The sequence below is a fragment of the Nesoenas mayeri genome (genome assembly GCF_963082525.1).
Source record: "Nesoenas mayeri genome assembly, chromosome: 1".
Taxonomy (NCBI): Eukaryota; Metazoa; Chordata; class Aves; order Columbiformes; family Columbidae; genus Nesoenas; species Nesoenas mayeri.
Window position 1 is genome coordinate 65794017 of NC_137541.1, and position 25554 is coordinate 65819570.

The 25554-nt window shown below is 39.0% G+C and overlaps 1 protein-coding gene across 4 annotated transcripts in view; it reads left to right on the top strand.

The window, feature by feature from the left end:
* KDM5A (lysine demethylase 5A) overlaps nt 1-25554 on the top strand; it is a 50399-nt gene continuing 24845 nt past the window's right edge. For 2 of the 4 annotated variants that reach the window (XM_080341506.1, XM_080341507.1), the window contains exons 1-13: nt 1-455; nt 2323-2400; nt 3422-3544; nt 5779-5949; nt 6447-6581; nt 11616-11721; nt 12276-12364; nt 15241-15399; nt 19067-19186; nt 20285-20443; nt 22017-22198; nt 24011-24173; nt 25007-25126. In XM_080341506.1, coding sequence (XP_080197632.1) covers nt 291-455; nt 2323-2400; nt 3422-3544; nt 5779-5949; nt 6447-6581; nt 11616-11721; nt 12276-12364; nt 15241-15399; nt 19067-19186; nt 20285-20443; nt 22017-22198; nt 24011-24173; nt 25007-25126 — 1770 coding nt within the window. In that variant the 5' untranslated portion in view covers nt 1-290. Of the gene's footprint in view, nt 456-2322; nt 2401-3421; nt 3545-5778; nt 5950-6446; nt 6582-7326; nt 7354-7741; nt 7893-11615; nt 11722-12275; nt 12365-15240; nt 15400-19066; nt 19187-20284; nt 20444-22016; nt 22199-24010; nt 24174-25006; nt 25127-25554 lie in introns of those variants that run through there. The other 2 variants (XM_080341509.1, XM_080341508.1) reach the window with 2 other exon arrangements.

The window sequence follows — 25554 nt, forward strand, 5'->3', positions numbered from 1 at the left end:
AGCTGGAACGCGAGCGAGAGGGGCGAGCGAGAGGGGGGAGGCAGCCCCGGGGGACGGGACAACAACACTCGGTAGCAGCCGCTCCGCTGCCCCGCACGGCCGCCCCGCGCCCCCTCCCCGCCTTCCCGGTGGCCGTGCAGCCCGGCAGCCGCCGCCGGAGGATGCGCCTCGGCCACCGGCCCAGCCCTGCCGGCCGCCCCTGAGGGTCCCCCCCGGCCGCACCTCCCCGCCCTGCCCCGCCGCGGCACTCGGTGCTCTCCCCGCGTCGGCGGCGCCGTCCAGCTGTGGCCATGTCGGGGGGCGGTGGGTCGTGCTACGCGGCCGAGTTCGTGCCCCCCCCCGAGTGCCCCGTGTTCGAGCCCAGCTGGGAGGAGTTCAGCGACCCGCTCGGCTTCATCGGCCGCATCCGTGGCCTGGCCGAGAAAACCGGCATCTGCAAGATCCGGCCCCCCAAGGTACCACCCGCCTGGGGTGGGGGCAGGGCGTGGGCCCGGGCCGGGCCCAGGGTGGCCGGGAGGGGTTCGCCTGGAGGTCTGAGCGGGCCTGGGGTCTCGGTGGCCGAGCGGTGGACGTGGGGACCCGGGGAGCCCCTTCCCCCACTCCTGAGGTTTCGTGTGTCGCCTTCCATAGGCCTCGGTCTCTCTGCCAGGGACACCGAAGAACCTCTATAGGCTTTGACCTCAAATCTGGGTTTTGTAAAGGTCGTTTTGGAGCGGGTGAGCAGCCAGCAGTGCATGGCGGTGTCCAGGACTTCACGCTCTTTTTACTTTAAAAAAAAAAAAAACAATCCAACAGTCTACTTGTGAAAAATGCAAAGGCATTGTAGATGAAATCAGGCGTGTGCTCCACAAGAGAGAGGAGGAAGGGTATTTCTTTTTAATGGATTATTGTTTATAGACAGAATATTTAAACTGTTAATAAAAGTGCAAAATCAACCTATTTATGTAGGGGAGTTATGTTTATGCATAACAGCTTAGAAGCAGAAGTGTAATCTCTCCAGTGGCTTGATCATTATTTTATGATTGCTTGCACTGTGACCCAGTAAGCCATCTAGATGAGAACATCAGGCAATTTAGCAAAAGGAGGTTGGATCACCTAATAATTAAAGTACAAATAAACTTTAACTGTAGTTGTAAAATAAAAGAGTAGAAGGTATTGATAGAAGAAAAAACCTGAAAAGAAGGCATGTAACTGAGAACAACTTGGATACGGGGGTTGCCGATTAGATTTCATGATCCTTCCTCTCCTTCTGACTTGCCTGGTTTGCTGGGATCTGTTTAGTTGATTTAATGACATGCTGAAAACTTGACCTCCAAGGGGCTGCCCTTTCTAAAATAAGCAGAATGGCTTAGGTTGAGAGGCCACAAGAAACTGATCCAGATCCTGTTCATTGAGAATAACTAGAACTTTCCTGGCCGTTGAACGCATTTGTATTTCTCCATGATTGCTTGGCTGTTTGCATTGCAGGGTTTTGCAGGATGCATGCGTCAGGTTGATTTGCAACCCGCAATAAGGACTCAATTGGAGACCTTATACCAACCTTACTGATTTATTATTCTTTTCTGTTAGTAGAAGCTGTAAATATTTTACGATCGGGCTTGAGGCCTTTATATGCTGCAGCAGTGCACATAATAAATACTTAGCGTGGGGTGTCCTTACTCTGTTGTATTTACTGCCAGGTAGACAATCCACTGTAACTTAAGCTTTCTTAAAAAGTATTAAAAAGCTGAATTATGTTTTGACATTGTAGCATGGCTTTGAGAAATGGGGCGAAGAGGCACTCTGGGTTGAACTGACTGGTGACTGTGTTGAGAAAGTCCTTATTTAAGGCTATATTTATGTTAAAGAGTTGGACTCCTGACTGGTGGTCTTATCTTTATGGAAATGACTGTAGCCAAACAGGAAAAAAGCTACATGCATAATAATGTGCTTTATTTAGTGTTTGCCTCTGTTGATGGTGAGAATTTTGCAACATGCAGGATATATGGGACTTTTTTAAAAGTAAATAAATAACAAGGTACAGTCTATCTCTCATGTTTAAACTCAGTGTAAGATAATGCATACTGAAATGCTTTGAATCTTATTTTCTTTTATATCTTTAATTCTGTGAGGATCTCTTTTATCAAACTAAAATATAGTGGGAAGAACATTATTTTAAATGGAGAAGAATGTATTAAAATTGGAAAATTATATAACCAGTTGTACTGAGAAACTCTTCTACTATTGGGAGCTTGTTTACTCAGACTTTGTTAGGGTCTTCTGTTTTGCCCAGTGTTTGAGAAGTTTCTTGAATCCATAAAATGTCTTTCTGTCTCTGTTTAGGACTGGCAGCCTCCATTTGCATGTGAAGTACAAAGTTTTCGTTTCACTCCACGAATTCAGCGCCTGAATGAACTGGAGGTGAGCTTTTCCACTGTTGATATAATTTTGTGTTTGCACTGAAAGAGTAGGTTTCCTTGCTTGGGATTTGTATCTTGGCAGGTTTCTGAATGGGGTAGACTTTAGAAACCCGTAGACCACATCAGTGTTTATACTTGGCAGTGGCAGAGTTCATATAAAATAACTCTCCACGACTTTGAGAAAAGTCTGGGGTTTATTTTATTACCCAAAATAACCACAGCAGTTTTTCGTATTCAACTGGAAATGCCTAAAATGAATGCCAAATACCATGTTGTATAAGTAAGAGCTGCCAGTGTCTAGCCTTCAGAGCTCTACAGCAATGAATTCTTTTTTCTTAAAACATTTACTGCTGTTCTGAAGCTTCTGGTTACCTTATACTGTCTTGGTAATGCCTTTTAAGCCTTAAAATGAACCGTTTTTTTTAATAGGCTTATTATACTCGTTTAATTTTATGATTCAAAAATGTGCGGGAGCTTTCTTGAAAGCAGTAAGAGTTCCATTCTGTCCTGGTTTTTCCTTTTCTATACAACATTTCTCAAGGCCTTTCTCTGTACATAAAACAAAAAGTCATGTATCATTTGGCTTGTAAATGGGTCTCCTTAAGGAAAGTGATTTGAGTACTCCAAAAATATGCAAGGGAGGAGGCCCTTCTGCATGGTTAAGGTATATATAAAATCTCTTAGTAACTCTCCTTCTCCCCTCCAATATATATTTTAATAATTGCTCTTGTGTTTCTCCCTGGAATGCTGATTTTTTCCATAAGTATGCATTTTGGTTTCAAACCAAGAAATTGTTAGGTAAGAGTTTGGTGAGAAAAGCATATACAAATTTCTATTTGTAAAGATACTTGTTTTTATCAATATTTATATTTTTGTTGTTTTGTTTTGTTTTGGTTTTTTTACATGAATAAGAAATACTTTGCTTGCCGAGTTGCACTTTGAAAATGTAAACACTATAAAAACTTTTCATGTTTTTTTCATGCTCATTTTGGGACATACACATTTGTCTTTGTTGATTGCAGGCAATGACAAGAGTGAAGCTGGACTTCTTGGATCAGTTAGCAAAATTTTGGGAACTCCAAGGATCCAATTTAAAAATCCCTGTAGTAGAAAGAAAAATACTGGATCTCTACGGTCTGAGCAAGGTGAGTAAGCAATTGTAGATCTTGGTCTGACTCAGACCTTGTTTTTCGTTCAAGTTCAAGAAGCCAAACAACAGGGAAGGCTTGTTTTACAACATTAATCTCATTAACACACAGATTAAATGAAAGTGTAGAAAAAAAATACAGTGAAAGAGAATTTTTAAGTTGAATGGTTATGGCAGACATGTCAAGCACAGTTAAATCCGTTGACTTTGATTGGATTCTATACAGCATTTATTCATTACTTTGTACACAGCTTGGACATCCTGATGTCAGGTGACCACTTCTTAGTTCTCCTTTTTTACATGTGGTAGAGCCACAGGATTTTGAGGTGGTTTTTGAGCAGGCAGCGGTACACTTGCATGCAGTTCAGCTCCTGACCTCGCAATTCTGTAATGAATTGCTGTTGTAATTGGTCCCTCCTCTTTTCCTATAGAGGTTTGCTGCATGACATAAACGTGCATCTTTGAGAGTTTACAACGTGAACTTCTGGAATAATTATTTTAATTAAATTCCAAAACAGGCTAGGCTTAAGGCTGGCTAGGAATTTATACTACTATAGTTATGTTTGGTGTGGTGGGTTTTTTTTCCGAAGTTTGCACATATTTAAAATTCTTGTTGGAATTTACCTTTGCATTGCTAAAATATATGTGCTGTTACAAACTCACCTGTTAAGGATGGATTATTGATATAAATAGGCAGATTTTTTTTCTTGCAAGGTAAAGAATTAAGGTAAGGTAGTTCTAGTGCTTCTAGGTTAGAGCATCGGTTTCCATTCTGAGTCAAGATTTCTTTCTCATAGGTAAGTAGATGTGTAAAGATCTGAGTATATTTTATTTTTAAGGAAAGAAGTTAGTCTTTTGAATAGTCTAGAATGATTGATAAAATGCAGAGAAAGATTGATGAAATGCCTTTCAGGTTTTTTTTTCTCTTTTCCTGTCCATGGTGATTTGCTGGGAAATGCAGAATATAATAGTGGTACTGGGAAATATGTAGGTCGCTGTTATGAACTGGAACATTTTGGTTTATTGCAGATATTTAGGTCTAATCTTATTTAATTACTTGGTGGCTTCTCTAGCCATTGTTCATGTATAGGTAATTCTAGAAATCAAATTTGCATGGGTATTTTGAAGATAAGTTGAAGTTTAGAAATAGTTTCATTTAAAATGGCTTTTCTAGTACTTAGATGTAAATATGAGGAAAAATAATGATTATTAATATTATCTGTTTTTTCTAAGTTTAGCTACTTCTGGTTATAAGAGGAACCAGCATTAACTAATTTATTTGTCGCTGTCACAATTAGATTTTTGAATTTACTTCAGCCTCAAAAGTAAACCGTAAATTTCACTCCAGTAACAAAATGTTTTTGCGTCGACATTTCTAACAGTCTGTGAAACATCAAGCATGAAATTTGGTCCTCATGTGTAAAGAAACCTAATGCAAAACTACACTGTTGCAGAAATGCTATTAATCTTACAAACAAAATTATAATTTGTTTGAGTTTTAAGCTTCTTGGCAGTGAAAATGTGAAGGGAATGGAGGCAGTGGAAATGTGGCCAGTGTTTCTGAGGAAGCAACTCATATGCTGTTATGATCATTGCTTAGAGTCAAGCAATGTGTTGTTTTTCATTCTGTGTACGTATTTGTTACATGTAAGCAGTGATAGCTCTGTATGGTAATTACTAGACCCAGGCCAATTGAAGTCAGTTGTAAAAGCTAGATTGAGTTAATTGGAAGGTAAATTCAGTTTCTCTTCGTTTTACAGTAGTCTCTTTTCCATTTGGGGTTTTGCGAGAGTTTCTGTAAGTCTGAAGTTATGAGCTCCAACATTCCCTTCTACCTGGGGTCTGTTAGAGTGGCCTTCACTCCTGGCCAGACTTGTGTTTTGCATCAGAAAACAGGTCTGGTGAGAGAGTTAACTTTCCAGCTTCTTCTGACGGTGGGGTTTGTGTTCTTTCCAACATGTCATAAATCTTCACTGTTGGACTCCTCCTATCTAGAACAGTATGCAATGTACATTCACTAGGAAAATTGTCATGTTAAGTCTATTAAGTAATGAGGCAAAGTAAGCGCTTAGTTATTGAAGTACTAGTCCTTCAGGAAGCAAAAACTAAATTTGGGATTCTGTTACTTTTCAATAGAACTTTTTAACATTTCGTTGGTTTAATTGATTCTTGGTTTATGCAAGGTGATGAGAGCAGCTCAAAACCCCTAACTTTTTTATTTATGTGTTTCAGATTGTTGCCAGCAAAGGCGGCTTTGAAGTAGTCACTAAAGAGAAGAAATGGTCTAAAGTGGCAAGTCGGCTTGGCTACCTGCCAGGAAAAGGCACAGGGTCATTACTCAAGTCTCATTATGAACGGCTCTTATACCCCTATGAGCTCTTCCAGTCTGGGGTCAGCCTCATGGTGAGATGCTTTTCTTTCAGTGTATGAAGAGGGGATCTGAGCTGCACGTAGCATGCTACTTGTTATTGCGTACGAAAGTAGGACATAGGGTCTATGCTTTTAGAAGCTTTAGGTATGTAAATGAACCTAGAATTGCCCTCAAGCCTACCTGTCACAGAATAGTGCTAGAAATTGTAATGTGACTTTGTGTAGTTATTTTCTGTTAGCCATTTCTTTATAGGACTGAGATGAACCCTATTGGGAAAGAAAATGGGGGGGGGAAAAAAAAAAGAAGATTAATTGGAAAGATGTCTCTGTCTCTTGATAAGCTGGCAGTTGAGATTCAGTTTCCTTATTTGAAGAGTGCATGGATTCATTGGTCTCTTGTCCAAGTGGCATGTGTAGCACTGTGTGATTTCACTCGTCCTCTTTCTTAGCAAACAAAATGATTCACAGACCATGGAATGATCAGCACCACTTGATCAATCAACCTGGTGTCCTGTGCTCTGATCCTCTAGGGCATCCAAAAGCCAAACTTGGACCTTAAGGAAAAAGTGGAGGCTGAGGATCTCAGCTCAGATGCCCAGGCTTCCCCAAAGCAGGCTTCAAGGATGAACGTCGTGCTCAAGAGAACCAGGCGCGTCAAATCCCAGGTACCCTGTTAATTGTCTCCTAAGTAGGACAGAGAATGCTTATTCCTTCCACCAGCACAGCAGCGTTGGCAGTGCAACAACAGCCGTTGTCTGGCTGTGGGAGCCTGCTGAAAAGCGCCAGCAGGAAGCAGTCTTCATTTAAATCAAATCCAGAGAAGGATGTCTCTTTGAGGCCTGGTTTGCTTCTGGTAGATGCTCTGTTTATCTCAAATCTTTAAAAAGCTACTTATTGACAAGTGGTCTAGGTACCTCTGCAGTGAACATATCTGTGAAAACTAAGCAGTTAAAAAGCCATTTGTGAAATAATGTTAAAGCTTCTAATGGTGCAAAGTTTGGAAAGCATTTTTAATTTTTGCCATTTAATTATATGAATGCAAATATGTTTCTATAAGTCTTTATTAATTGTGGAAGTTGCACTTGGCACTAATTATCTCAAGCTGGACAAGACTGTTCTTGTGAAGAAATGAAACACATTGAGGGCAGGTGTTCAGGGATGGCTGGAACTATATGGGATTTCCACAGTTTTTCTACTGGAAAGCGGTTCATTTTCTTCTGGATTAGCGGTGTTCTAGAAATATCTGATATTCTACTAGGTGATATAAAATCCTGGGAGTAGCTCACAAGAAGTCTCAATTCAAACTGAATCACCGCCATTTTAAATGCTATACCAGTAGAAATAATCTTGGAGACTTGTCCTGGTGGCTCCATTGCTTCTGTTGCGCTGCTTTTGACAAATCTGTTTCAGGTGTCATCCTAAGGCTCTGCCCAACAAGTTGAGTGGCTCCCTGCTGGCCGGTCACCAGAACATGGGTGAAAGCTAGTTTTGTACACAACAAACTTGCTTAATGCCATTCTGGACGTGTTTTAAGCACGACAAAGTTGTGTTGTTTTTTTTTTTCCAAATGCTTTTAAACTGCTTTTGTTCTTGTCACTGAGATATTTGAGTATCCTTTATAAGCTTCTGTCTTTTTCTCTGATGTCATGATTGACTTAGACTACATTGTCTTTTTAGTCTGTTTTCTCAATTTACTGAAGCTGCCTTGATATTTATTTTTCATAACCATATAACTATGCATCCCAGCCTGTGATCTTACCAGTTCTCTCAAACCATGTATTGTTAGTGACCTATCCAGAAAAACAGAGTGCTGCAGGAACTGCAGCAGTTATTTGTTCTGTGGAATTCTGCTTTGGATTTGGATGAATCTTGTGAGATAATGCCAGTATGACTTTTCTCATACATGGTTTAGAAGCACCACTGCGTTATTAAGATCCTGTAGGTTCTTCCCTCCTACTGATTTCAGTAGAATAATGGTACTTCTCATTTCCTCTTATTGAAAAACAAAATTCTGTGGTGATCCTGGCACAGTATATCTGTTTTGTTTCATTTAAATGGGCTGCACTTCAGAAATGAGAGAGGTGATTTTACTTGGATCAGCTGCAAAAAATAAATACATATATTTAAATGCCTTTTATTAGGCCTCTAGCCACACTATCTTTTAGGCATTACATTTATTAAAATGGCTGAAATGAGTTCTTTCAGGCAGGAAAAACCTACTTGCATAGCCAGGAGAAATACTTTTTGGCTGTGTTGAAAGCTATGTGTAACTCTTAAGTCAACTTTGGAACTGTATTTAGAAACGGAGATTTGTCTGCAGTAGCCCCAAATGGTAGAAGTGTAAATATCTGGGGAACGCTGAGAAATTGTTCCAGATTTCAGTACACCTCCTTATTGTAGACAGGGCTCTGTTTATTGTTTGAGTGCATACTTGAAATTGTACCAGAGATTGTCTAGATAGTCTTCAGAGCACAGGCAATGTGCAAATAATGTAAAAACCTAAATAAATGTCATTCTGCTCCAGCTGAAACATCTGAATGATTTGTGTGTAGTGTGCGGAGTAGTCCAGTGCCTCGGTAGTGAGCATGGATAACTGCACTGACCTCTGCATCTCGGTAGATTTCTTCCAAATACTGAAAGTACTCTCCAAAAATCCTCTGCGTTTTCTTCTTGCAGATAGCTTACTGAAGAATGGGTAATGAATAAAAGACCGTAAAGATAATAGTCATAAATTACAGCAATGAACTAAGATCCTCATCAGTAGAAGGGGGTGACAGACTTTCGAAAAGCAAACTTTTGAATTTTTAGAGAGAGTGAAAAATGAAAGAAAATATGGAATGACAATTCTCCTTTGTGAAAGATGGGTTGGGAGGCTTTGGATGCTACAATCAAATGTCAGTTGAATACATTGGCTCTGAATAGGAAGAAGATAGTTTGGTGATGAGAGATTCTGCGCAAAAAGAAAGTTAATGCTTCATTCTCTTTCCTTTTTCTTTGAAGAAGGCTGTCACAAATGAAAACTGGAGAAGGGCAACTGAATTACTAAAGGCTTGTAAAGAAAAGGAAAACAAAAAGTAGAATGAATTCAGATTAGGAAAAGACAATATCGTTAAGGAAAGGTTAAATTTAGGAGAATACTTTTTTCTTAGGAAAGAGTACTATATCTTCATAGATCAGCTGTTAAGGGTGTACTTTAACTGGCAAGGGATTTGTCTAATGGGATTACATCATCATGATTTCTGGTAGAGAAATGCAGTACTGAAACAAAATAATGAAGCATTGTCTTTCTCAATGATATTAACTCAACATGCAGAGAAATTTCTGAAAAACTAAAGTGAATTCAAAGTAATGTATCCTCTTTCAGGTTTCTTCTACAAATTTGTGTGGTTTCAGAATAACTGAATTTATAAAATGAGCTTCATTTTTTTTTTAATTTGAAAGGTTTATTTCCATGGGAACAATTGTGTGAAACAAAAGAGCTCTCGGAGATGCTGATAAATGACCCAAACACATATATTTTTTGATTATTGTTTGTAACTGCTCTGTTTTTTGTATTGGGGTGAAGGGGTGGAGATTCAAATGTTTCAAAGTTGATGAGAGTAGAACAATAGAAAAAAGATAGTTTGTAAATCCAGTGTAACTGGATCATGCTATTACAATTTGGCCATATACAAGCCTTTAGGTTGTTCTTCCATTTGGGAAGGTAAAAAAAACAAAGATATCAGCCTGCATCCTTCAGGAAGAAGAGGAGCTGAGAATAGAACTGCAGTTTAATCAAGTTCATTTTGCTTTTTGTTATATGGATAAAATATAATGCGAAAGTTTAAAGGAGTTTGTGCTGTTACCGATGAGAAAATGGCAAGGAATGCAAGATTTCTGCCTCCATGTGCTCACAGTTTTGAATTCGATGTTTTTAAGCAGTCTTAAAGGATACCACAGAAAGACTACTTATTGAGGCTTCTGAACGCTTTTGGCATTCACAACTTAAACTAGCAATATCCTGGCAGTGTTCATAAGGTTATGTAAGAATCTGATTTAAAAACCAAACATTTCAATTTCAATATTCAACCTGTTCTTTTTGAAAACTGTATAGCCTTTTCCACCTGATAATGAATGGATTGAATACACTTAGGTTTAGTGGAATCCAGGTAAAGCTGTAAAACTGTAGAGTGGTTGCGGCACATTAATCTTTTACTATCATATTTACTAGAAGTAAATCTATTTTTCAGGTATTGGGAAGATTGTCTTGGGTCACAATAGCAGGAGAGAGAAATTGTGTAGATAATTCAAAAATCTTGCTGAAATTATGGAAAATTGTGCTGTGCTGAGAAATGTAATGTGGGTTGATTCTGTCAGGTTCAATTAGTCGAGAGAATGGATGAGCTGTTAATGAATTTCAAATGGGAACTGAGGGACTATGAAGTCTCCAAGTAGCAGGCTTTCCTGTACAGAGGAAAACTCTGTTTCCTTAAGGCTTGTTAGCCAAAAAGTGAGGAATTTATGAGAAAAGATTGCCAGGTAGTGTGCAATTTCAGAGTGGACTTACAAAGTTAGCAACACACATCTAAAGTGAAAATAATATAATAACAACATAGAATTCATGAATGTTCAAAATTAGAATATGAGCAATAATCAGTTTGGAAAGATGCTGGTTAGCATACTACGTACACAGTTCAGTGGGAACAGGGATTCTAGATATTGCTAAAAATTCCTTAGAGTAATAATGTCTAGGAAATGATATCTCTTTTAATGTGTTCCGGAAGCAAGAATAAATTGAAATAATCTTCTCTTTAAGTTTTACTGAGAGTGCATTTGAATGTATTTTAAATATTTTTTGGGAAGGTTTTTTTTGTTGTTGTTTATTGATTAAAAACTGAATGCTTGTTGCCCTAGGGGAGCTTATTTCATGCATGATACATCAGGCCATAACTCTGTAGAAAATAACAGATGAGATATCTTCAAGTTACTTGAAGATACCCTCGTTGGAATTAGATGGGTTTGCCAAGATCTTAAAGATGAGTAAATCTCAGGAGAAAGATTGCAAATGATGATAATTTAGTGGCCTTCTATATCAGTTTATAAAGGGTTTTCAAAGTATAAGGAGGCAACAGAAAGAAAAATACTAAGGTAATTGCATTGCAGATAAAAACAGAATACGGAGCTTCTTTTTTGTGGTTAGGTTAGTGCCGATGATGTGGGAAAATGAGGTAGGTGAGAAATGGGAAACGAGAATAAGTTCAGTTGAGCAGGACACCTTCAGAAACGGCACTGGCAGCGGCCATGGAGTTATGTCCTAATGGGTCTTTTCATCTCTGTTTTTGTGATTTCAAGATTTGTACTCATAACATTTCATCACAAATAAACCGAGGAGCAGCCAAGCCGAAGGAAGTAGGTTGGAACTCATTAGTGTCATGTGTATGTGTCTACCCAAGGAAGCAGATTAAAAAATCCTGTTGAAAGAGTGTATCTGTGAACTAAATGGGAAATAATTGGGAAAGCTGGGACAAAAATGCTGTCTTTTATTTTGTATGCATTTGTTCATTGGCTTTAGCAACAGAAAATCCTACCTTTTCATGCCTCTGTTTTCTTTCTTTTGATGATCTGATGTTGTGCGATAATGCAATATAATCAAATTACGAAGAGACTTGAAGGGGAAATATTGGTGGTTTATGCTGATGTGGTCTTGTTTTTATTTTTAGTCGGAGGCAGGAGAAATGAGTAGAAATACTGAACTGAAGAAGCTGCAGATCTTTGGAGCTGGACCTAAGATGATGGGACTGGCTTTGGGAGCAAAGGATAAAGAGGGTAATTAAAGCTTGGGATTATTGCTGTGTAAAGTAACAAGGCTGTTAAATCTTTTCTGTGTGTCTGTAGAGACAACATTAAGAAGTGAGCAAATCATTATAACTGGGAAAAGAAAGCTAAGTATTCTAGGGTTTTGTTCATGAGAGAGATTTACAGGGTGCTTCATGTAACTTGGCATGGTTTCAGCTCTTTATGTATTATATAGTAACAATAACAATTAAGCAGCTGTTGTATGAAATGAGTGGCTGGAAGGGAAAACAGGGTTTGACAATGCTGGAACTGATCCTACCAGCTAAGTCCACAAATTCTTGGTGTAACTCGCTCTGTTTCCTGAGGCAATTGGCATCACCTGTGAGGATAAGCAAAATACATATTCCTAATCCTTGTTTATTTTAACTTGGCCAGGTATAAGAAGGCATTTTTATTTGCTTTGGACTGTCAGGTAGTTTCTGATATAAAAAGGCAGGGTACCAGGTTGGACATCTGTGTTGGTTTTGCAAGTTAAGTCTATCTTGTTGTGATATTAATGACATCTAACTTTATTTTATTTCAAGATGAGGTGACACGAAGACGCAAGGGAACCAGATCAGAAGCATTTGGAATGCAGATGAGGCAACGCAAAGGAACTCTTTCTGTCAACTTTGTAAGTTTGATTCCTTTGTTGCAATTTCTGATAATAAGAAATTGATTGATTTTTAACATTTTTCGCTACTAAAACATCCCCCTGTGCCCCCAAAGTAGACAAATGGAGGAACACTGCAGCAGATGATACTGTTGTGGGAAGAATGAACAGTATTTTGAAAAATAATTTATGCTCTAGGTTTTTGTTTTAATCTTTCAGACAGGAAGAAAGTTGCAATGTGAAGGTACTTGCTGATCATGGGTTTGGTAGAACAAATATAATACTACTTCTCTTCCTTAAAAGATATTTTAAAGTGCTCCATTACTTCAGGAGGTTATTTTTTAGCAATTCCAGCTTTCATGTCTTTTCTGTTCTGAGTTTAAACTAGTCATTATGCAAGTTCATGCAAGAGGAACCCATAAGGGGAAAAATGAATTGTTTAGCACTGTGGTGTTTGATCATGGAACAGCAGTGTATAGTTGTTCTTAATGTCTTTCATAGCACATCACATTTTACTTTTAAAGTGTCATAATTTAGCATGTGTATGCAACCATGAATGAAAATCCATGCTTTTCTTGGACCCTTTACTAATAATTTAGCTGTCATTTTTTTTCTTAGCCTGAGAAAACTTATAAAAGCTCATTTTAAATTTCAACCATAGAATGCCAAGGCAGTCAAAAATCTCTAGTAATCACATTTTTATGTGTAGAAATGCCTTCTGGGGAAAAATGTGGAAGAAGTTGTGTATTTAAAAACAGATCATTGTGCCATTGCAGCTAAGTTAGAATTTGTGTGACTTGATTTTTTTTAATCGTACTATTATGTCTGAGTATATAGTGTTCCTAGACTGTGTAAGTGTTGTGATTGTTTTAGGTATGCTTTAATTGAAAAAATCTTTTATCTAGTCTCTGTTTCTTTATGGAAAACTTTGTTTACTCTTTCCATTTACTCTTATTTATAAGATAAAACTAAAATACTGTAGAAACAGAACTGCTATTTTGGAACTGAATTGCTGTAACTATAATCTTGTGAAATTCTGTAATTTAGTACTATTTGGTTCCACACTTCTTTTTCACTTGGATGAGAGATCTTCAAGGAAAGCAGTCTTTGAAGTGTGCAGGTCATACATTAGCCTTATATAACTTTTACCTGAAAAATGCTGTTCTGCAGTTTTGTTTATACTCTCATCTTTTTGCTAACTGAAATAAAATACACCTTTTTATCCTCTCTTCCCTTCCCCCCTCCCCCAATGTAATTATGTGTCATAATAGTCTTACTGTGTTTTGTTATGTGGTTAGGAGGCTTATTTGTGCTTATTGTCTAATCACAGATTGTTGTGAATATGTATTTCAGTGCAAGTTTTTGTAATTTACAAATCATCCCTTGGGGTGACATAAAAAAGATTGCATATGGTAATATGAATTTGGAGAGAAAAAGGTATTATCAGTAATAGGTAACTAGTTAGTATCATAGAACAGCCTCCTCTTATGATTGCCATTTTAATGCATTTTTAGTTTTAGGAAGAGAATCTGGAAGTGTCTGCTAAGGGTACCCTCTCCATTTCATATACTTGAAACAAAAGCAACTCGTTCAGTGTTTTAGACAGACATGATATTCCAGGAGGCTGAGTGTATGGATTTTTTTTTTAAAGTGAAAAACGTGTGTATTAATAGAACTGCATTATTTAAAAAAATTGTTTCTTACGAAACCTGAGCAGTCTTTTTAAGAAGTATAGTATTGCATAGCTAGGAAGCTGCATAATTAACTAGGTTGGTGTAACCAAGATGGGATTGACATCAAGTATTTATCACAACTGTGTAAGCCTAATCAGCTGAAAAGCATGCATTTTTGTGACATCTTGATGAAACTAACAGACCCCCAAAAACCAAGCACACCACTTGTGGTGTTATTTTGAGCTGCATAAAGGCAATACGCGTAGCCTGAGTTGCCTACTGACTGACAGGAGTAGCAGCAGGGTTTGGAGCAAGGGTTATTCACGAATTTCATGTTGTTATTAAAAATTTATGCATAAGATAAATTTTTTAGCTGTGCTAAAGTAATGAAGTTTCTTCATATAGATTATGTTACAGATCTTCAGTACTATATTAAATGTTTATATTAAATTAAAGGTCCTTTGAACGTTACAGGAAGCAACGGCAAAGAAAATTTGAAACCTGTTGATATGGTTTTATCTTTGGTCCTGGAGAACATCTCCCAGTCAGTGTTGTTCTTGTTGAGTGATTATCTTGGACAGACAGCTGCGAAAATTGTTTGCTATTGTATTCAGTTTAATACTTCTCACTTATCATTTGGAGTTTTATCCTTTATTTTGGAGAAAATGAGAAAGAAGTTGGTACCTTTACATGCAGTTTCCTTCCCTTCCCCTTGGATTTTTAGATTGAAATCTGTAGGTTTGTGGGTTTTGTTATCTCTTCTTTTCAATTGCAGAGATAATCACTGTACTGTTTTAAGTATATGTTTCTGAAATAGTTTTTGGAGATATTCCTCAGCTTTGTGCTCTTTGTATGGGTTTAGTTTGACTTGTTTTCCATGATAGAGACCCAAAGAGAAGGGAGAGCATGAAATTTGAAAAAATGTTACATACTCTTCTGCCTTAGAATAATCTAAATGAAGTGCTGCTTCAAGTTATGTAGAAAATAATTGTCCAACTGAACTGGATAGTTATTTTGCAGCACCCGAAGTCTCCCTGCCCATCATGTATTACTGCTTTAGGAAAATGAAGCATAGTTTTTCATTATCAGCTTTTTTTAAAAACCAGAGGAGACTCTGTTGATGTTCATATATCAGACTTCACAATTTCATCCTTTGTTCCTTAGTTTAAAGAAGGCAGTTTCTAGGTGGGAAAAGATTTTTCTGAACTTTTTTTCTCTCCACAGGTTGATCTGTATGTTTGCTTATTCTGTGGCAGAGGAAATAATGAGGACAAACTGCTACTGTGTGATGGATGTGATGACAGCTATCACACCTTTTGCTTAATTCCTCCTTTACCTGATGTACCCAAGGGTGACTGGAGGTGTCCGAAGTGCGTTGCTGAGGTACAGTTCAATAACTACTCAATCTTTGTATGTATACTTGTGTTCCTGGAAAGATCAGACAGAGGAAGAGCAGTTCGGCTCAATGCCGTTCTATCCGGGTTGAAGCTGTAGTTTTGCCTGGAATATTGTCAAAATGATCTGTGAAACTCCAGCTATTCTTGGTTGTTACACTTCGGCATAACTACTGTTTGTTATATTGCTACATGGCAGCTAAACCTTTGGCCTTTGTATGCTAAGAGCTGAAACTCAATCTGATAAACTGATAGTGACATTAGGGTGAGAAGTAGGGTTGTGATAGGTGTTTCAGCATAACAGTGAGACATTTTGTAAACTAGGAAGTAATAAAAGTATGTGACTTGAGTGTAAGAGGGAGCTTTGGTTATTGGGAAGTCATTATGGCATTGTTCAGAATAGCTGGCAGCAGAAAGTGAAAGAACTAATTTAAAAATCTGTAGCTGTTTTAGATTTGGTCTAGTCTAAGAAAAGAACCATTTGGGCTCTGAAAGTGGAAGCTAGTGGAATTTCATTGTTCACGAAAGAAGAGCTACCAAGTTCCAAGAGATGACTGATCAACAGCCTAAAGGCAGCAAAAATCACTTGATTAGCTTGGTATTTGTCTTAAGAAAACAAGTTTTGCAAGCTCAGGAAATTGGTAGTTCTAGAATTCAGAGGAAAAAACATAACTCTTTTAAAGCTGTAATTTTGTGACTAACTATTAAATTTTAGACCGTGTTTTTTCCAAAAGAGGCAGTTGCACACATGCTTATATTTGTCTATTTCCCCTCACCTTCCCCACACCCTTCCCAGCTGTGGGCTTCTGCTCTTTCTTTTATGGTGGTGTATGAGTAGTTGTGCAGTCACATGATGAAGTGGATCAGCTCACTGCTCTCTGACCCTCCACCAAGAGAGATTAGGTTGTCAGATGAACTCAGGCAGATGCTGTTGTGAGAGAGGTGGAAATTCATAGTTACAGGCAAGGGAAAAGCTGCAACTAACTCTTAGGGCTGCCACTCACAAAGTGGATTAAGCTGCTTGTTTCTTGTTCCCTTAAGAGAGAGTGATGAAGGAGTATTAGCAAACTTCAGCTAGTAGTAAGTAGAGTGACTGCAGTGATTTAAGAATGCGGAAACTCATGAGAAACTTCAGTACTACTATGAGCAGTAAAAGCAGTGATAGGTTATTCTCAATGAAAAAATACACATGTAGGGATAAAATCGGGCAAATTAAGGTGCCAAGTGAGTTGCTAATGATACAGAAAGTACTTGAAAAATTCTGGAAATACATTGGAAGTAAGAGGAAAAAGGGAAAAAATGTAGCTATATTTTGTAATGGAAAGTAAACAAATAGCAGGAGAAGTTTGAAATGCTCAGTAGTGCTTTTTGCCTCAGTTTTTACTTTAAATGTTAATTGTGCACAGATGCTTAATGTAATGTTAACCGCAGGGTGCTGGTACAGGAGCTGGGAAGAACAGGGTAGGGGCTCTTTATGTGTATTCAGGTCAACATTGTTTGACAGTGTTTACAGATGTTATAGATTCTACATTGCAGGCTCCATTTAAGAACTACTTTGGTAAGTGCTGGGCATAGGCTAAGGATATTACCTCTTGAAGAACAAGAAACTGTTGATCTTCTGAATTCCTTTCCAGTCCTGTTTGTTTATGACTGAACAGCTGACTGTCAGATAGTTTTGTATCACTGTGGTGGGCTGACCCTGGCTGGACTCCAGGTGCCCACCAAAGCTGCTCTATCACTTCCCTCCTCAGGTGGACAGGGGAGAGAAAAGGTAACAAAAGGCCTGTGGGTCAAGATAAGGACAGGGAAGAGATCACTCACCAGTTGCCATCATGGGCAAAACAGACTTGAATTGGGGAGAATTGATTTCATTTATCACAGAACCACAGAATGTTAGGGATTGGAAGGGACCTCAAAAGATCATCTGGTCCAATCCCCCTGCCGGAGCAGGAATACCTAGATGAGGTTACACAGGAATGTGTCCAGGTGAGTTTTGAACGTCTCCAGAGAAGGAGACTCCACAACCCCCCTGGGCAGGCTGTTCCAGTGAAATTATTATTACCAGTGAAATCAGAGTAAGATAATGAGATAAAACTAATTCTTAAAACCCTTTCCTGCCACCCCTTTTTTCTTCCTGAGTTCAGCTTCACTCCGGATTTCTCTACCTCCACACTGCCAGTGGTTCAGGTGGATGGGGAATGGGGGTTGTGGTCAGTTCATTGCATATTGTCCTTGCTGCTTCTTCCTTGTCAAGGGGAGGACTCCTTACACCCTTCCTCTGCTCCAGTGTGGGGTCCCTCCCACTGGAGACAGTTCCTCATGAACATGACTTCTTCCCATGGGCTACAATTCTTCACAAACTGCTCTAGTGTGGGTCCCTTCCATGGGCTGCAGTCCCTCAGGAACAGACTGCTCTGGGCTGGGTCCCCTGTGGGGTCACAAGTCCTGCCAGCAAACCTGCTCCAGCCTGGGCTCCTCTGTCCACCGGGCCACAGGTTCTCTCGGGAGCCTGCTCCAGTGTAGGATGGAGGTCACAGCCTCCTTCGGGCATCCACCTGCTCTGGTGAGGGGTCCTCCCCAGGCTGCATGTGGAGGTCTGCTCCACCATGGACCTCCACAGGCTGCAGAGGGACAGCTGGTCCACACCATGGGCTGCAGGGGAATCTCTGCTCGGCAGCTGGAGCAGCTCCTGCCCCTCCTTCACTGACCTTGGGTGTCTGCAGAGTTGTTTCCCTCACATATTCTCACTTTTTTCTCTGGCTGCAATGGCTGTTGTGCAGCAACTTTTCCCCTTCTTAGCTCTGTTATCCCAGGGACGCTACCACTGTCACTGGTGGGCTCAGCGTTGGCCAGCAGTGGGTCCCTCTTGGAGCTGGCTGGCATCGGCTCTGTTGGATGTGGGGGAAGCTTCTAGCAGCTTCTGACAGAAGCCACCTCTATAGCCCCCCTCAGTACCAAAACCTGCAAACCCAGTACAGTCATGTTTGTATTCAAATATGTCTTGTATCCATAAACATTGTTTCAGACACAAAGGGTCTGACAAGGACCTTGTAGAAAAGGGTGGGGACAAGAGGTGAAAAGTGAACTGGTATTTTTTTGCAGTCTTGGGATGAATTTGGGCTAGAACGGTAGGAGACTTGTAGATTTTTTTGTCAGATGGACCATGTCCATTGTTAGTTACGCGACATTGTTTTGATTTCCTTCTTTCTCTTCTACATACTTTTGTAGAACCAAATCATTTGGTGGTTGCTGACTTGATAAGGCAGCAGCACTTGCAGAGTTTGTTCCTGTGCAGTTGTTTTGCAGGTGCTCAAAACCAGCCTGTCTAAGAAATGTCTTAACAGCTGTCTAAGCTGGTTTCATTTGCATTGTATTAGTCTGTGACTGGCAGCAGTGGATGGTGAACCTTAGTTTTGGACAGGAAAGCGGAAGTGTGTAGTGTTGGGGTTTACTGCGTTAGATTCACTTCTGTACAATACTATTGTGTTTCCGTTGTGGTCAGACTTCCTCATCTGAGAAAAGCACTCAAAACTGATAGCTTATTGACTTTGGGAAGGCCTTGGATGGACACTAGGGTTTGTTTTTTTTTTTTGCTAAAAATGTAACTGTGTCATAATGTGCTGCAGGGAGAAATATTTTTATGTTCTGTCTCCTAGGAATGCAACAAACCCCGTGAGGCCTTTGGATTTGAACAAGCTGTCAGGGAATATACTCTCCAGAGCTTTGGTGAAATGGCTGATAACTTCAAGTCTGATTACTTCAACATGCCAGTCCATGTGAGTTTCAACTTCTGTTGCGATTCCTTGTAGGGGAAAAAGAGAAGGCTTCAGCTGATCCTGAATTTTTGCAGACCTTTGCATTGTTTAAAGAGACACCATAAGGTTCAAACATGTGAAGAAATGATTTAGCTTTCTGGCATCCAGTCTCATTTCATCTTCATTTCACCCTTTTCCTGTGATGGATAAATGGCTTTATTGCTTGTTAGGATATACATTATTGGCCATACTCTAGTGAAGTTCTTGCCCTTTTTGATTAATTGAACCAAGTATCTTGTTCTTGTTTGGCAAAAGATTTTTTTCTCCTGCCTTTCCTCTGGCTTTTGTCTTGGTTTACTTTGTTTAGAGGATAAATCATTGTCTTCCTGCCTGTTACAATCTCTTCTTGTAGACATATCAATAGGCTGAGTCTGTCTGATAATTGGGCTGTTTTTCTGTTTTACATCTCAGCAACGTTTTTAAAACTGGCATTTCTGCTTTGGCATGCTTCCACGAGTCCACTGTCCTGTAGGGTGCATGCAGCACCAAGCTCCTTTTCCTCTTGGGGTTCTTTGGTAACTTGTGGGTGTTCTTGCTAAAGCTTCTGCTTTTTAAGGATTCTGATTTATGATACAACTTTAGGACATGGAGCAAAGCTTATTTTACAATAAGCTTCATAAATAAATGCATATAAATAGGAGTTTTAATGAGCTATATGAAGACAGCACTTTTGAATACAGTGCTTTATCTGAATTTCCTTGCTGTTACTCAGAAGTTCTGGTTGTTATCTTCTGAAATAGTTTGGCATTGGCATGATATGTCATTCTGTTTGCTACTTGGCTTCTGTCTCCTTTCCCACTTACTTTTAGCAGTACTTCTGGTAACCCTGTATTTTTTCTTCATTCCCTCACTTATGACATGGAATCCTATATCTGTTACATTGCAGACACTATTAAGGAATACAGACCAAATTATATTACTTTGAAGAGATGGAGAAGAGAAAGGTAGTGGCCTTAGTATTTGAAAATTCATGGGGGATTAGTAACAATTTATTGCTTAAATGATAACTTTTATGTTGAGTCTTATCTGCACACACCCTAACATCTTTTCCACTTTCAGATGGTTCCCACTGAGCTTGTAGAAAAAGAATTCTGGCGATTGGTGAGCAGCATAGAAGAAGATGTCATTGTGGAATATGGGGCTGATATCTCATCCAAGGACTTTGGAAGTGGCTTTCCAGTGAAGGACGGCCGACGAAAGCTGATGCCAGAGGAGGAGGTGAGGAACAGGATATGCAAACTGAGCCCATTCTTTACTCTGTGTAAGATTTCACATTAGGAATTTAGGTCAGAAATCAGCGTGGGTTTTTTTCATGGAGAAATGGCTTAATGGTTTTGTGTGCATTTAACATTCCTTTTGAGCAGGGCATTAATCTGATACTTTAGGTTCTTTTACAGATCTGGTTGATGATAGCTAAGCTGCTTTTTATGATTTAAGTCATACCTGGTTTATATCACTTAATCTTAGCAGGCAAAGATGTGCCAATTGTTACGGTATGCCCAAGTGTGAGGAGACTGATAAGATTTAGGAGGTTAATAATAGGTAATACGAACTAATTTGATTTAGCTTGTTTCTCTGAGTGTGCATACTGTAAGAATGAAAAGATTTAGATACAGCATCCTGTTACAGAAAATTTTATAAAGATCATTTGGTAAGTATGTTACCTATTTTTCCTAAGACCTTACTGTGGCATATTGATTTTCTGTCTACTTTTATGTTTAAGTTCAGAGGAAATCAGAATAAAGGTATGGTTTTGTGATTACACAGCCCGAAATCAATTTATGCTGCTCACTGGAAGAGGTAATCCTGCCCACTAGTGTCTTCCACCCATACCTGCACCTTCCTACCTGTGCCTTTGTTAGCCATGCAGTGATTGTGTAGTTACGTAGTGAGTCAGAACTACTTGTTGATTTATTCATATGAAAGTAGTAATTTAAAAAAAATATTTTCTAGCCAGATCACTTAAGTCATTTGACTCACTGTATTGTCTTTATAGTGTCAGAGCAAAGGAAACAGTGGAACATGTGGCTGATGTGAGGGTATGATGAGTCCTCTCAGCAGGCGTGGGGTATGCCTAAAATGAGTGAATCTGTGCTAACAGCATTCTTTAAGGTGGAAAGTAGACTAATGTTGAAGCACAGTAGTGAGCTTTTAAGGCAGTCTATTTGGATTTTCATTTTTTGTACAACTTGTGTATTTGAAAGTAAAGATGGGATTGCTTAACTGGTGATGCTGTCATCTTAGAAATGAGTCTGTAGGAATTTTTTCTCTTGAGAAAATTTTCTAAAGTAATGTATGAAGATGATCAAGAGAAACTGCAATGCAGTAAAGCAAGTCTTAAAAAAGCTGAAATAATAAGGTAAGATTCACTGAATTATTTACAATCTTAAGTTGAATTGTTTACAATCTTAAGTTATCCTATTTTATTGAAGACTTCTATCTTTTGTTCTTTTACTAGTGTTGCTGGTATTTTGTTTTACTACAAAAGCATGAAACCTATGAACTGGGGGAAAAAAATCAAAGCCTAAGTATATAAGCCTTGATCTAAAGAAAGTGGGCTGTGTATGTTGAAATACTAGGACTGGCTTTAAATCTTAGTCTGGTTAATTGCTGACTAAGGTATTTAAGGAATTATTTCATAGTTTTGATGCTTCATTGTTGCAGAATATTACCCTGCTGTCTACTGCAGAAATGGATAGGCTGATCTCTTCCTTCATGCTTTCCTTTTCTGCAGTTGGTGTCCTTTTGTTCTTCTGACTTGTTCATAATTTTCTCCTTTTTTTTTTGGCAGGACTATGCGCTTTCTGGTTGGAACTTGAATAACATGCCAATTCTAGAACAGTCAGTCCTTGCTCACATCAATGCAGATATCTCTGGCATGAAGGTACCTTGGCTGTATGTAGGGATGTGCTTTTCCTCATTTTGCTGGCATATTGAAGATCACTGGAGCTATTCCATCAACTACCTGCATTGGTACGGGCTCTCCTTTGTGCTGATGTGTTTGCCTTTAGGAAATTCAAAATTCCGCTTGAAAATGCCTATGCACACTGATGACATTTTCCCCAAAAAGCTAAATGTGATGAGTGTTCCGTATTCTTAGCTGGGACTGATTAAAAGCAAATACAGATACTGTTTTAAGTGCTTTAGTGTTTTTCATTAACTGATGAAATATTCTTGTTTTGCCAAAAATCCAGTGTCATTGTAAAATCATGCTTTACAGGCTCACATATTTTCTAAGAAAGCTTTTGGTTTTGAACTGAGTTACAGTTCACTGCTTTATGATTTAAAGTTGATATCCCCCTATGCTGAAAATGGAGGCTGCTGCCTTGTGGCTTCCTCAGGCATCAGAGCTGACAGTTCAGCAAGCAGCTCTATGGATACACAGAAATAGTCCTGTTCAGGAGGAGAAGAGAAATTTGAAAGTAATTCTGACTTTCAGCACAATCCTCTAAATGTTCTGGTGTTTGGCTTTTGTGTTTGAGAAGAATCATCACAGCAGATTAACTATTTGCATTGCAGTCTTGCCACTTCGTCAGGGTCAGCCACAGTGGATGGAGCAGGGGGACTGTGGGGGAAGCTGTGGCAATCACCCCTTCCAAATAGAAAGCTTGTTGTACCTTTGGTAAGGATGGGTTGATAGCCTTTTGGCTGGGATTGCGCATTTCTGCAGGAGCGTGTAGCCTTTTGACTGGGATTGCGCATTTCTGCAGGAGCGTGTTTGCTGGTAAGATCTGATCCATGGGCTCAGGAAGGAGATTAATGTTGTTCCCAGTTCAGATATTGTCCTCAGCATGGTATCAACTAGATCACTATGTGAGGGGTTTGTGTGGGCTGGTGAATTCCCACAGCCCAGATGCAGAGAGCGCAGTTATTTACTGAGGTTTACTAATACGTCCTACCAGCAGGTGTCACTGAAGCCTGTACGAACCACAGAAAATGCAGCACTTTGCCTCATCTAACTTTTGGGATGGTTGGCAGCAAGGTTATTAATACAGTTAAATAGTGCTATGTAAGCAGTTTCCGATATTTCAGCAGACTACTGTTTGTACTACTTAGTAAAGTAAAATGAAAGAATAAACCTCAACACTATAGGTTCATTACAGTTCGTTTTGGTTAAGACAGGACTGGAATAATATCTTCTCAAGTAATTTTCTGTCTAGTTTTGATCTTGTTAGTCTCTTTCTTCTCTCATACTTAAATAATTCATGTTATTAATCAGTTTTTATCTTAAGAGTCCAGTGGACTACTGTTTTTCACTAATTGGTTATGTATATTGGAAGGATTGCTTATATTTCATTGCACTGTCTGATGTTTTATTCTTTCCACTTCTGCTTAGCTGGTAGACTATTTCATTCGTTTCAGGAATAGGACTGCTCCAAGCCTAACTGAGTGTAGGGCGTACTGTGATCTCTTCTATCCTAAACGTTAGCTGTGATGGACAAGGTTTTATTTGTTCAACTCACTTTCTTCCTCCTAAAGGAAAATAATTGCCTGTTTTATCCCCATGCTTAGAGAATGATAAATGACAATTATCTTCCATATTAGGCTTGTCCTGGCAAATCTCTTGTCAGGTACATTGATAATTGTGTTTTAGTGTAATTGATTTTTCAGATTAGAACGATATATCCTGAAGAAGATGGTTGTTGATTAAAGACATTTTCATGTCTATAAGTAAAATAATTTGGATCGTGTGGACAGCAGTGCTAGATTTGAGGTGTAATTTGCAGTTGGGCAGCACCATTACTTTTAAGTAATGTGTTTATTACTGTGGTTGTGTTTTGTTAGGGGGGAGCCCAAGACATGGTATGGCGTGCCCTCTCATGCCGCAGAGCAGCTGGAGGATGTGATGAAGGAATTGGCTCCTGAGCTGTTTGAATCCCAGCCTGATCTCCTGCATCAGCTGGTGACTATTATGAACCCCAATGTGCTGATGGAACACGGTGTACCAGTGAGTATGGCACATGAGCATTTTTTTACATACGTACTCTCTTTTTTCCCCTCTGTGCCAGATTTGCGTAATAGTGGTTTAGCATAGCTCTGAAGAATTTATGTGGTGGATATTTACATATTCAATTCATTAGTTTTGGGATGTTTTTTAAAAGCTATTTTTCTAGAATGTTCTCTAGATTCACCATGAAATTTAAATTATCTTCTATCAGATGTGAATGTGCCAGGCTTTTTACATAAAATACCTTATAGAACAAGTGTCCATTGTGTTTTACCTTTAATTTTTAATTAAGAAAACCTCCACCCTGCCATAGCAGCAAGCTTGTCTGTGAAATGCTTTTAATGTCTTTTTACAGTAAAATACTTGTCTTTTGTTCAGTAGAAATCTCAGCATTATAAAATGCGTTTTTGACCAAACATAATTGACTGCAGACCTTTAAGCAGCAGTCGCTATAATTTGCTTTTGTTTTAGGATAAATTACTTCCCTGGCAGATACCCCAACAAAGCAAACCATAAAGTGCTTCCACAAGCTTTTGTGCTTTGTGATGCAAGGGATTAAATGATGATAGAAAAATATTCCTTTTGAGATTCATAAAGAGAATTTTCAACTCTTGGCTTACATATTCAGCTTTTTGACTAAGGCTGTGAATTGAGGATTCACTTTAAGAAGACAGAACCAATCCTTACCACTTTTGGGGTAGCTACATTGCCTGTGGTGTTCTATAGGTAAAGAAGGTGGTGTTCAAATGCCTTGTAATTATGTGTCTTAAACTTTGTTGCAAGTTTAATATTTTTTTCCTTTTTTTTTTTTTCTTTTTCCTCATGTGTATTAGGTATACAGGACCAATCAGTGTGCTGGCGAGTTTGTCGTGACCTTTCCTCGTGCCTATCACTCTGGATTTAACCAGGGATACAACTTTGCTGAAGCTGTGAACTTCTGCACTGCTGACTGGGTCTGTTCTTTTGTATATGTTTGCTGTGTCTGTGCTGGGTCATCTTTGCAAAGAGAATGTTAGTGACTTTGTTATCTGAAGAGTAGTCTTCTGTGTTACATAGTCCCTGGTACAACAGCTAAGGACTAATATGAGTTTCCATTACACAAAATAATTTTGATGAGCACATAATTTTAAGCAGCTTCAAACTGAAACTCTGGTGTGTGGTCTTCCTTTTAAAGTATTGATCTAACCATAAAGTGACGTGTCATAGTACCTTTAATTAGTATTTCTGTGATTCCACTTTCTGAATTTGATACAGATTAATGTACTGTCTTGGATAGCTGTTGTCACTTGGATGTTGGAGGCAGGCATGTAACAGTCTCTTGTTCTGCATTTGTGCCAAGTCATTGCACCTTTTAATTATATTAGTCCTTGTTCTAATAGCC